Source organism: Dasypus novemcinctus, chromosome 10 (genome assembly GCF_030445035.2).
Source record: "Dasypus novemcinctus isolate mDasNov1 chromosome 10, mDasNov1.1.hap2, whole genome shotgun sequence".
NCBI lineage: Eukaryota > Metazoa > Chordata > Mammalia > Cingulata > Dasypodidae > Dasypus > Dasypus novemcinctus.
The window spans coordinates 104,512,362-104,526,043 of record NC_080682.1 but is presented as its reverse complement, the minus strand read 5'-3'; the positions used below and the strand labels follow the sequence as shown (position 1 = coordinate 104,526,043).

The following is a 13,682-nucleotide window of genomic DNA, read 5'->3' as shown; positions in this document are numbered from 1 at the left end:
GTTTTTCATCCTTGCAGGTGAAGAATAAGAAGCCCAGAGAATTTAAATGCATCCCTCCAGAGTCACACAGCCAGACAGGACAGATCCCAGGAACTGAAAACCCAGACCTATGTTACGACCCCTGATACAAGGTTTTTTCCACGACAGCCCCTACATTGCTAAAGTTGTTAACAGAGGTGAGCACGCCAGGATGCTAGACTTTGCTGAGTGAGAAGCCAACCTGTAGAGAACTGTCAAGAGTTATCAAGGCCACCATACCCATGGCCAAAGGCAGTAAACACAACATGCAGCACTGCAGTCAGAGCTGCAGAGAATGCTAAAGCCCAGATTCAACACAAAGCAGCTGAAATTTTTCCAACAGAGAAGAAGGGAGCTTCTCTGAAGTCTACAGGAGGCTTTTCTTAACTGGGGAAAAAACACCAGGGCTTCTCAAAGGTGTCACTTTAGAGGAACAAAAAGTAAGCTAATTCCAGTATCCCTCTTGGCATTGAACTTGCTTTTCTATGTTGGCCTAGATCTGTCTGGACTGATCCACACCACTGGGAGCCCACTGTGTTGTTATATTCCAGCCCTGAGCTAGGACATAGCATAGCGAGCAAGAGTTTGACTGCATATAACAGCAGACACCAATTCCTACAATTTTATTTCCACCATCTCTTTCACATCCACCCCCTCCCCTCAATTCCTTCTGCCTGAGTTCAGGCCTTCCTGACTCCATGGGGAGCTATTAAAGCTATCTGTGCAAGGGATGTACATGACCAGTGCTGTGTTTTGGGAAGGTCACCCTGACTGCAGATGGGGGAGAGGCAGCAGGGAAGGAAGGGAGGCTAGGAGAAAGGTGGCTGAAAATCAGCAGGGAAAATGGACTACTGTCCACCATCTAACTCTGGCATTCCTGTGAATGGTGTGGATTCACTGTGGGATGGCCATTCTTTGGTTTCTGTAGAATTACACTATGGTCCCCAAAATGGGCCATGAGAGGAATTACTAAACCACTTTTATATAGAAATGTCCAGATTATTATCTCTATTTTACAGGCAGAAAACTGAGATCTTCTGAAGGTAAGTGACTTGCTCAAGATTAGTGGGAAACTGCTGAATAAGAACAGAGAAGGGAACCACATTAGAATCATTGGTTTTTATAGCTGGAATAAATCTTAGAGATAATGTAGACTCTCCTTCCCTTCCTCCACAAGGAGGGCGCTAAGGCCCACAAAAGGTAAATGACTTATTTAAGATTACAATAGTAAGAAAGTGGCAAAGGTAAGCACTTTATGTCTATCCATGGCTGTAAGCTGAGTCTTTAACCTCCTAGCTCCACTCTCTCTGCTAGCTTTGGCTAAAGCGATAATGCCTACCTATCATTAAAAGGGACTTTCTCCAGGATAGGAAAGTTGGGAAGGAGTTGTATTACCCTAATACTCAGAGGAAAAGGCTGATATGCTGCAGCACATTCAGCTTCCCCAAACTCTGGTGACAGAAATAACAAAATTTATACCTGGTATCTTGAATGATTTGGAGATGGTATTCTGAACTGTCCATAACGAGCTATGAAGTGTACAGAAATCAAGTGATTATTTTTATAACTCAGCATGGCACACTTGAGTCATGCCAGATAGAAGGCCTTGCCCTGACTGGGACGGCGAGAAGGCACAGCCTGGTGCTATGTAAAGACCACTAGATTTAGATGGAAGCTAAATCCTCACTGTCTGCATATTCACTACATGACAGTGGATGACCTGTCTAAGCCTCAGTGTCTTCATCCATAATAACTAAGGTTATTGTGAAGCTCAACATATAGTGAATTTATATGAATGGAAAGAGCATATATTTTGGATGAATTCTGACCATCCTTGGTTCAAATATTGGCTCTGGAAATTAGTAGCCATTTGAGTAAGTTCATTAGCATTAGGGATATGACGGTGACTAAAACAGTCACAGGACCTACTCTCTGAAGCTTGCAATCTATTGCGAAAGTCAGACACAGAACAAGTAATTTAAGGAGATGTATTTTGAGGGAGGAGATTAGAGTGCTGTGGGATTATAAAAAGATGGACTAATGCTATTATCATCATCATCAGAACTGTCATCATCACCATTTGTAGGCACTATGTTCAGGCATTGTGCTAAGTACTTAAAAATTTATTTTTCTTATTTAACCTAGTCCTCACTACAGTGGAAGATATAATTCCCAATTTAAAGCCAAAAAACTGTGGCTTGGAAAAATTAAGTAATGTATCTAAGGACACACAATTAGTAAGTATCAGAGCTGAAGCTGAATTTTTAACTCAGGTCTGTCTAGTTCTAAAACATTTCTTTTTATCTATCCTTCCCTTTAAGGACTGTGCAGAGTCTTCCAGTTTCCCCAGTATCTATTTCCTCTTTTTCTTTTAATAACAGAATTCCTGGATTTTAGTGGCCACATGACCATTCATAATAAAAATTACATTTCCCAACCAATCTGGCAGCTAGGTATGGCTATGTGACTAAGTTCTGGCCAGTGGGACATCTGCAGAAGTGGTGTGTGTAGTTTCTTGGACATGTTCATAAAGAGAAGCAACATGCCCACTACTTACCCTTCCCAATTCCTGCTGGCTGAAAGGTGGACATGATGGCTGAAGGGTAAGCAACCATTCTGGACCATGAGAGTTGAGTTGAGTTGAATTGAATTGAATTCTGGTTTTGTCACTTACTTGCCACATGGTTGCAGAGAAATCATTTATCCTCCTGCATCTGTTTCCTTTTCTGCCTTGCCCATCTCACATGATTGTTGATGAATCAAAAGGCACTAATTTAAATTTTGTTTGGATTGTAGGGTCTTCAAAAATCATGTTTTTCTTTGTGAAATACCACATGAAATATCAATATATTTTCTTTCTTTTTTTAAAGATTTATTCTATTTATTTATTTCTTCCCACTCCCTTGTTTGCTGTGTCTGTTTGGCTTCCTTGTTGCTTTAGGAGGCACTGGGAGTCAGACCCAGGACCTCCGATATGGGAGGGAGGCACCTAATCGCTTGAGCCACCTCTGTTCCCTGATTTGTTGGGTCCCTCATTATGTTTTTCTTCTTGTGTCTCTTGTTGCGTCATCTTGTTGCATCAGCTTGCCATGCCTGCCCATCGTACCAGCTCACTGTCTTCTTTAGGAGGCACTGGGAACTGAACCTGGACCTCCCATGCAATAGGTGGGAGCGCAATCACTTGAACCACATTGGCTTCCCAAGATAGTTTCATCATACACAACAAGAATGACTTTACTGGGAAATGGACTTGGCCCAGTGGTTAGGGCGTCCATCTATCACATGGGAGGTCCGCAGTTCAAACCCCGGGCCTCCTTGACCCGTGTGGAGCTGGCCCATGCGCAGTGCTGATGCGCGCAAAGGAGTGCCCTGCCACGCAGGGGTGTCCCCCGCGTAGGGGAGCCCCACGTGCAAGGAGTGCACCCCGTAAGGAGAGCTGCCCAGCGCGAAAGAAAGTGCAGCCTGCCCAGGAATGGCGCCGCCCACACTTCCCATGCTGCTGACAACAACAGAAGCAGACAAAGAAACAAGACGCAGCAAGAAGACACAGAGAACAGACAACCGGAGGAGGGGGGTAATTAAATAAATAAATAAATCTTTAAAAAAAAAAAAAAGAATTACTTTACTAGCAGAAAACTTGGTTATATATATACCTGAAGTTCTCTGCATTTCAGAAACTATGAAACAGGGGAGAGGATGTGGCTCAAACAGTTGAGCACCTGCTTCCCACACAGAAGGTCCTAGGTTTGGTTCCCCGTACCTCCTAAAAACAAAAACAAACAACAAGCAAACAAACGAAAAAATCAACTTGAGCCAATGTGGCTCAGTGGTTGAGTGCTGACTTTCACATACATGGTCCTAGGTTCAGTCCCTGGCCCCAGTACCTCAAAACAAAACAAAACAAAAAACATGGGAAGCGGTTGTGGCTCAGCTGATGGAGCACCTACCTACCATATGGAGGGTCCAGGGTTCGATACCCAGGGCCTCCTGATGCACGTGGTGAGCTGGCCCACGTGCAGAGCTGCCTGCGTGCAAGGAGTGTCGTGCCACGCAGGGGTGTCCCCCATGTAGGGGGGCCCAACACAGAAGGAGTATGCCCCACACAGAGAGCTGCCCCTTGTGAAAAAAGCACAGCCTGCCCAGGAGTGGTGCCATACACACAGACAGCTGATGCAGCAAAATGATGTAACCAAAAAAAGTGACAGTTTCCTGGTGCCACATGACAAGAATGCATGCAGATACAGAAGAACACATAGCTAATGAACACAGACAGCAGGGCGGGGAAGGGGAGAGAAATAAATAAAAATAAATCTTAAAAAAAAACCATATCTAAGCTTCTCTGGTAATATTTGTTTTCATCAAGTAATATCAATGGGGGAAAAGGCTGTGGCTCAAGTGATAGTGCTTCTGCCTACCATATGGGAGAACCTGGTTCGATCCCTGGGGCCTCCCAGTGAAAAAAAAAGAAAAGAAAGCATGCCCACGTGGCAAGCCAGTGCCCAGAAGAGTGCCCACATGGTGAGCCAGTGCCCATGCAAGTGAGTCACAGAGCAAGATGATGATGCATCAAAAGAGAGAAAAGGGGAGAATCAAGGTGAAGCACAGAGAAATCAGGAACTGAGGTGGTGCAATTGACAGGAAACCTCTCTCCACATCAGGGGTCTCCAGGATTGAATCCTGGTGAATCCTAGAGGAGAGAAAATGAGAAGACAACACAGAGAGTAAAAAGAGCAGGGCAGGAGGAGGGGAAGGGGGGGGGGGGAAATAAACAAACAAACAAATATTTTTTAAAGTAGTATCAATGGGAGAAAACCTTGAAATTTAGAAAATTCTATCCATTAACAATGTTTTTCTAAAATTTGGAAAAGACTGCTATTATTCAGCTTGAAAAGGGATTCAGCTCTTGAACCACCAGTGTTCCAAGGGGGTATGGTTTGAGAGGCACTGAGATAATGGATGTAAAAGGACTTTGAAAATGGATCATTGTTATTATTCATCTCAAATATGAATCCTTCTAAAAATCTGACACTGCTCTAATGTGGCAGAACAGATGAAGCAGGGTGCAATTCCCAGTGGGTTGGAGTCCAGGAGGCTCTAACTGACATAAAGAGTCAGATCTTCAAAGGAGTCAGTCCCTGTGCCTGGGAAAGCCCTCTTATTTTCTCTGCCTGGAAATTTTTTTTATTTTCTGTACCGGTCCAGTGTTACCAGTTACCCCAGTAAGTGGATACACCTAGAGGAGAGTCCTGTTCAACTTTATATTCCTAATGCCAAGCATACAGGTAGTATTTAATAAATGTTGAGCTGAACTCTGTGACACCATCATTCACCCTTTCATGAAGAATTATTTATCCCTGTTCTCTTGATACTTAGAGTTCATTCCACTAGTAAAGCACTTACCACAATGTATTTAGTTCCATTTTTTAGCACTACCTTTCCCAATAGACTACAAGCTTTTTGTAGAAAAAGATTGTATCCTATTCATCTGAGCATCACTGGCACTCAGCACAGTGTTTTGTACATAGTAGATACTCAGCAATGGTTTTTATTTTCATTGAGTTACAAGAAGTAGATTTGAGAGAAAAATGGGAGTATAAAACAATTCTTCCTGAACTAGTCTTATGCTCCATATCTAGTCCTACAGTCACTAGACCAGCAAAACTATCTGTCCCCAGGAAGCTGGCACTGTTACCGTAGTGATTCTGACCCCCTGAGTTTCCTGGGAATGGTGCCAGTCTCCACACAGACTCATAGCTGGGAGAGATGATCTATATATGGAGGCTACAACAAAATAATAGGTGTCAGAAATGACAGACATCTCCCATATGTCAACAGTAAAAGCAGCATGAAATTTCCAAGGGAAAATGATCTTGATTCCTAGAGGTCATTTAATATAACCTCCGAGGAAGGAAATTGCTTGAATTACAAAAGATATGCCTTACTCTCCTGCCTTCGGGCGTGGAAAATAGATGTGACAACTATAAACCAATGGCATAGCCTCCATTTCCTCCTCCCACGTCTTCCTCTTGGCAATTCTCTGATTCTTGGGCTGCTATTACTCCAAGATTGAACATTGGACCATAAAAGGATGAGAAGGTGGTCTCGGGAGAAATGACCTAGCACTATGCAAATAAGAAGGACTATTATTAGTTTTACTTCTATCAAATATAAGCATATATGATCTTAAGCCTTTTAAGGTCAAGAGAACGGTGCAGGGCCCAGGAGGGAATAACGAGACCTACAGTCACAGTGCTAGGTCTTCAGATACCCTCTGAAATGTGACCCCTCACTGTCATGGGTCAAGCTGGGCCTCACAGGACAAGCACCACAGAAAAAAAAGAGAAGGGCATCATCCCAAGCAAAGGAAATATGTGCAAAGGCACAGAGGCATCAGACAGCATACATGTGTGAGAAAACGGGCCTAAATACAGGGAGCGAAATGGGGAAATCACTGAGAAGGAGTTGGGTCTACCCTGTGAAAGACCTGGAATACCCCTTCCATGCTGCCATCTAAGGGGAAGCCTTGTTTTCATCTTTCCTCTCACTCCCTTCTCATAGAGCGTCAAGGACAGGGCACAGGATGGTGGGATAGGAACCAACCCAGAGGCATAAATCAGGCCAAGCAAGAAAAAAGCAGGTAAAACCAGTGTTGGCAAGGAAAGCTGAAATGAGATAGACACCTTTTTCCTTCCCAAGGTTCAAAAGTCACAAGATCAACCTTTGGAAGGAGGAATGAAAGAAATATACAAGCAGACATGAGATAAGGGCTGCATACTTTGTGCATGAAAAGTAATTTATCTCAGAAATGTTGGGCTCAAGAGAAAAGAGGGGCCAGACTGATATCAAGAGAGGAAGAAATGGGAATATGGGTGCTTATCTTTTTTTCTAGGCTCTAGCCTTAGGGAAAGAGAGAAAGGGAGCCACAGAATTCCTTCAAGCTTATTCAGTCCAGTTCCCCAGGGGGTAAAAGAGACAGGGACTTGGGTCAGAGCATCTATAAGTTGGCAGGTGAAAAGTACTCAGTGCACTGGCCCTTATAGGAAGCGAAAGGCCCAGCAGCACCTTCCACCATTACCCAGCACTATAGCTCTAACTACCCTGAGCCACTGAATAACATAAGAGAAAAGCCTACAGCACTAACCAAAGGAACATAAATTCTCTCCAACAACCAAGATCATCTAGGGTTGTATTTGCCAGCTCTAATTTGTAAAGCCTCAAGGCAACACCAATAACCACACTTACGTTGAGCTAAATCAATATTTACTGTCACCTGGGAAGCGGATTTGGCTCAATTGATACAGCATCGCGTATGATATAGGAGGTCCAGGATTCAAACCCAGGGCCTCCTGGCCCGTGTGTGAGCTGGCCCACATGCAGTGCTGCCATGCGCAAGGAGTGCTATGCCAGGCAGGGGTGTCCCCCACGTAGGGGAACCCCACGTGCAAGGAGGGCGCCCCACAAGGAGGGCCTAGGAGAGGCACTGCATATACCGAGAGCTGGCGTGGCAAGATGACGCAACAAAAAGAGACACAGATTCTCAGTGCTGCCAAGAATGCATGCAGACACAGCATATGGACACGAGAGCAGACAACAGGCGGGGGGAAGGGGAGAGAAATAAATAAATCTTAAAAAAAAAAAAAATCAGGGGAAGCAGACTTGACCCAGTGGTTAGGGCGTCCGTCTACCACATGAGAGATCCATGGTTCAAACCCGGGGCCTCCTTGACCTGTGTGGAGCTGGCCCTCGCACAGTGCTGATGCGCTCAAGGAGTGCCCTGTCATGCAGGGGTGCCCCCACGTAGGGGAGACCCACGCGCAAGGAGTGCACCCCATAAGGAGAGTCAACCAGCGCGAAAGAAAGTGCAGCCTGCCCAGCAATGGTGCCACACACATAGAGAGCTGACACAACAAGATGACAGAACAAAAAGAAATACAGATTCCCTTGCCACTGACAACGGAAGCAGACAAAGAAAAACATGCAGCAAATACACACAGAGAACAGACAACTGGGGCAGGGGGAAGGGGAGAGAAAAGAAAAATTAAGTAAATCCAAAAAAAAAATTTACTGTCACCTGCTTGATGCCAGGCCCTGTGTTGGACACTGAAGATAGAGAGAAAAATGAGACATGGCCCCTCTTAGAGAGTTCACAATCTAGAAGGGGAGATAGTCTCAAAACAAAGTTAAAACACAGAGCAATAGGCCTTGTGACAGAGAAGGAACAAGGAAACCCAGTCCGGGGAAGCCAAGAAGTCTTGGCAGGGGAGATTCATTTTTGTCCCTCCTCACCGTACTTCCTTACTGGGATTTAAAGGTTGAGGAGGAGTTAGCCAGTTGTAGAAGGGAAGAAGGTCTCCTAAGGAGACAGACCAGCATGTGAAACAACATGATGATATGGATGAAAAGCATGAGGCCCAATACAGCTAAGCCATGGTATCTATGAGACAGGAGAAGAGGCAGAAAATTACCTTAGAGGTAATTGGTATTGGAGATTGAATTATGTTCTGCAAAAAAATAATGTGCAAATCTTAATACGCGTTCCTCTGGATGTGAACCCATTTGTAAATACTATTCTTGAAAATGTTAAGGTAAATCAGGGTGTGGACTAATTAGTGAATAAGATCCTATTTAGGTGTGGCCAACTGAGCAAAGCTAGAACTTAACCATATTACTGGAGGCCTTACAAGAAGTCAAGTCAGAGAAAGCAACAGGAGGAGACCAAGGACACTTCCATGTGACAGAGGACTGCCATCACCAGAACACCATGGACTCTCAGAAAAAGCATGGCCTTGCCAATATCTTGATTTTGGGCTGTAGCCTTCTAAACCATGAGACAATAAATGCTTCTTGTTTAAGCCGACCCATTGTGTGGTATTTGTCACAGCAGCTCTGGCAAACTAAGACAGGGAGGATTCTGAGAAATTAAAAAACAGAAACAAAACCCCATTCAAACAAAACTAATTTTATTTCCTGTAAATTTATGTGGGACTTTTAGGAGAAGGGGAATGTCTGAAATTAAAACAACTCCAGCAACTCACTCTAAGATATCACAACTCAGAAAGGGTACAAATCACTCCCTCTTCTGAATTTTAATAGCTCTTCATACCTTTCTTTTAGCACTTGTCACTTTCTGCCTGGAAGCATAATTACCTGTGTCTTATCTCCTCTACTTATTACAGGCTCCCCTGGAACATGAATAAGGTCTTGTTCATTTATCTATAAGATTTTATTTCAACCCACCCAAAATACACAGGGCATCCAGCAGCACATAATAGATGTTCAAGAAATATTTTATAGTACCATGAAGTCACATGATTTCTGATCTGAAAAACATTTTTTTTAAGCTTTTTATTTTGAAATACCTGCAAATTTACAGGACAGTAACAAAAATAATACAAACCCCATACAGAGAACTCCAATATATCCCTATGCCCCCAGATACCCAGATCCAAAGTTCAACATTTTGCCACATCTGCCATATCATTCTAGCTATCTAGCCATTAATTCTATCAATCCAAAAGAGCTAAAAGACTCTTAAAGATATTCTAGTCCAGGATTTCAATGTTTTTGAATAGTCTGATAAAAGCTATGGACTGGGGAGCTGATGTGGCTCAGTGGTTGAGTGCCGGCTTCCCAAATGAGGTCCCAGGTTCAATCCTTCCGGCCCTGGTACCTCAAAAAAAAAAAAAAAAAAGAAAGAAAGAAAAGAAAAGAAAAAGCTATGGAGTACCATTTTAGAAAAAGTCACATTTAGAAAACATTTTACATATAATTTCAGGCCCACAATGCCCAGAGAAATAAGGTTAACTTACCCAAAATCACAAAGCTGATAGGTGGCAGAACCAAGCCTAAACCACAGGTTTCCTGATTTCTGAAATCAGCACTCTTCCCATTACAAAGAAACAATTTTAGTAAGGGCATCTATTTCCTGCTGGGAGCATGCATGACATAGGTCTTAGACCCGGCAATACTCCTCTCATGAAATTCCTTGATACAAGAACATGGCAAGTTTGTGGCTTCTGAGGCCCAAAAATGTTATACTAAATCTCTGCCAAGGAGAAAGGGGCAATGGGAGATGTGCCTGGTTACATGGGAAATAAAAGGAAGCCAAAGAACCAAAAGCAATGTATAAGTCTCCCCAAGTAGAATAGCAAAACCTTCCTGTCTTTACTGTTTGTAAGAAGTGATAGAGAGAAGCGGATATGGCTCAAGCAATTGGGCTTCTGTCTACCAAACGGGAGGACCTGGGTTCACTCTCTGGGGCCTCCTGGTAAAGGTGTGACTGCATGGCAAGATGATGAGAGATGTAGGGAAGTGGACTTGGCCCAGTGGATAGGGCATCCACCTACCACATGGGAGGTCCGTGGTTCAAACCCCGGGCCTCCTTGACCCGTGTGGAGCTGGCCCGTACGCAGTGCTGATGCACGCAAGGAGTGCCATGCCATGCAGGCGTGTCCCTGCGTAGGGGAGCCCCACACGCAAGGAGTGCACCCCATAAGGAGAGCCGCCCAGCACGAAAGAAAGTGCAGCCTGCCCAAGAATGGCGCTGCACACACGGAGAGCTGACACAACAAGATGACGCAACAAAAAGAAACATAGTTTCCCGGTGCCGCTGATAAGGATAGAAGCGGCCACAGAAGAACACACAGCGAATGAACACAGAGAGCAGACAACTGGGGCGGGGAGAGAAACAAAAAACAAATAAATAAATTTTAAAAATTAGCAACATTCTGAAAATACTAGTTTAAAAAAAAAGAGAGAAAGATGCAGGGGAGAGTCAAGGCGAGATGCAACAGAAACCAGGAACTGAGGTTGTGCTAGTGACAGGGAACCTCTCTCCCACATCGGAGGCCCCCGGGATTGAATCCCAGTGAAGCCTAGAGGAGAAAACAAGAAGAGAAGACAAAAAGAAACAGACACATAAGATCATACAGCAAACAGACACAGACTGGGTGAGGGAGAGGGGGAGGAAAAAAAAAAAGAAGTGATAGAATTGAGACTAAACCCAGATCTACTGATATTCAGGCCAGTGTTCTCTCCACCACAAAATTCTCTGCACACACAAAGTAACCTAAACACCCCAGAAGTAATCATGCAGCTGAAGCCAGAGAACTGAGCTAAATAATCTTAAAATCGTTACAACTCCCAGTTATCCATGATAATGGATTCAAGGAGAATAGACATATTTTAAATCTGTAAATACTATAAAAATCAGCTATCTGGCACAAAAATGTCAATCTCCCTCTACTTGATATAGACTATTCATTCAATTCAACTGAATTTATCATTTCCACTGTGAGATCCATAATGAACTAAGTACTAAGAAGACAATTAAAAAGAGTCACAAGTAGTAAAACCTCTGCTTTTTACTGTGATAATCTGTTTTAGGAATAAGATTGAAAGCTTGTTGAAACACCCACAGTCTAGATAATCTCCCAACTAAACAACTAGAGAGGTATGAGGTAGATCCCTGTGGTTGCTTAGAGTTATGTACTGAAAAAACAAAACAAAAAAACACGTTCTTGGGAAGTGGACTTGGCCCAGTGGTTAGGGCGTCTGTCTACCCCATGGGAGGTCTGCAGTTCAAACCCCAGGTCTCCTTGACTGGTGTGGAGCTGGCCCATGCGCAATGCTGATGCACGCAAAGAGTGCCGTGCCACGCAGGGGTGTCCCCCGTGTAGGGGCGCCCCACACGCAAGGAGTGCGCCCAGTAAGGAGAGCCGCCCAGCGTGAAAGAAAGTGTAGCCTGCCCGGGAATGGTGCCGCCCACATGGAGAGCTGACACAGCGAGATGACCCAACAAAAAGAAACAGATTCCCGTGCAGCTGACAACAGGAGCAGACAAAGAACACACAGCAAAAAGACACAGAGAACAGATGGGGGGGAGGGGGGAGAAGTGGAGATAAAGAAACAAACAAACAAAAAAAAAAAAACAAACACGTTCTTAATCTTAATCCATTCCTGTGGTTGTAAACCTTTATAAATAGGACCTTCTGAAAATGTTACTTTTAGTTAAGGTGTGGCAAATTTACTCAGGATGGGTCTTAATCTGTGGAGGCCTTATAGAAAAAGCCACAGGGAAAGAAACTGAAAGTCAACAGGATCAGGTATTGAAAGGAGAAAACGATGTCATGTGCACTGTCATTTACAAAAAGCCAAGGACCCAAATGTCAGCCAGCAGCCAGCAGCCAGCCCTGGAACACCAGAGTCTTCTAGGAGAAAATATTGCCTTGCTGATGATGCCTGGATTTTGGACTTCTCCTCGCTTCAAAACCATGAGCAAATAAATTCCCATTGCTTAAGCCAACCCACTACAAGTTATTTGTTTTAGCAGCTAGAAAACTAAAATAATCCCCTATCCTTTCTAGCTCCAATATTACCCAACCTATGCACATTTGATCTTCAGATCTTTGCAAAAGCCACACACTATCCTTTTCTAAAAGACTCCCCCTTCCCTGCCCTTACCTCTTGTGTTATAATTAGCTTCTTGTATTTTCCAATGCCATGGGTGGGTTTTGTCTTATAGTGTCGACTCATACTCAGAAGAACACCACCTATAAGAGAGAAAATAAGACAAACCTGTTTCAAAGTTCCTCCAGGGACAGGCAGATCTTACGTGAGGAGGCAAATTCTTCACTTGCAGGTCTAGGGATATTTTGGGGTAGACAATCTCTTGTGGTTTAAAGAACCACAGATATTTCTTGACCATGGGCTTTTTCTCTCCTTTTGGTCCATGGCATATCCAATCCCCAATATCTACCTTTTCTTGGGAAATTCTCTCCTGGTAGAGCCACTGGCAGGAGGGAGACAAAATACATCTCACAGGGCTCTCCTCTCCTCTTGTTCCTCAATAGGCAACAGCCCTTTTGGAGTTTTCTAGTGGGTATTATATAGAAAACAAACGAGGCAAAAATAACCAGAAAAGAGGAGAATCACAGAGTCCCAGAAAGTTTTAAAAACCATCTCATTTGATCTATTTGTGCTGATATAGAACAATCTCAAACATACACTATTAAGTAACAACAAAAACAAAAACAAAAATCTACGATATAAATCAGTGCATATGTACACTACTGCTAGGAAAAAATAGGATCTCTGTACCTTAGGATAGACCTGGATATGCGCCGCCTGATGCCCCTTCAATGAAGGACTTGCCTGCCCTTCAAGGAAGTGCAGTCAGCAGACAGCTTCTTCAGTCTACCTCCACTGCAGTCACACTCCATAGATCACACCCTTCCTAGGGCAGCATGCATCTGGTGACTAATCAAGGTGGAGGTATGAAGGCTGGGCCATTTTGGCCCATGGTGGAGCAACATTGACAGACAATATTTACACTGAAGCTTGGCATCAAGTTGGCCGAGGCTTTGTTGGGCCTGTACCTCAGTTTAACTTCTCCCTCTGTCCAATCCTGCATCTTTCCCTTCCTTTCACAGGAGCTGGTCCCTAAGAAACACAGTATACCTCAAAATTCATCTTGCTCTCTACTTCTGGAGGACTCAACTTGCAACATACATAGAATATTAAGAGATCCCTAAAAGGATATATGAGAGTCTGGTAACAGTGGTCATCTCCAGAAAGGACCTGCAACTTAAACTCATGTCTACTTTACTGAAAAATCTTTGACCATAACCTCTACATGATAACACCTGAATTTATGGAATGCAAAA

The 13,682-nt window shown here is 43.7% G+C and overlaps 1 protein-coding gene across 1 annotated transcript in view; it reads right to left on the bottom strand.

Moving 5' to 3' along the window:
* Positions 1-13,682, bottom strand: part of MRPL48 (mitochondrial ribosomal protein L48) — a 103,506-nt gene that overhangs the window by 32,030 nt on the left and 57,794 nt on the right. The window contains exon 4 of the mRNA XM_058305929.2: positions 12,481-12,569. Coding sequence (XP_058161912.1) covers positions 12,481-12,569 — 89 coding nt within the window. The remainder of the gene's footprint in view (positions 1-12,480; positions 12,570-13,682) is intronic.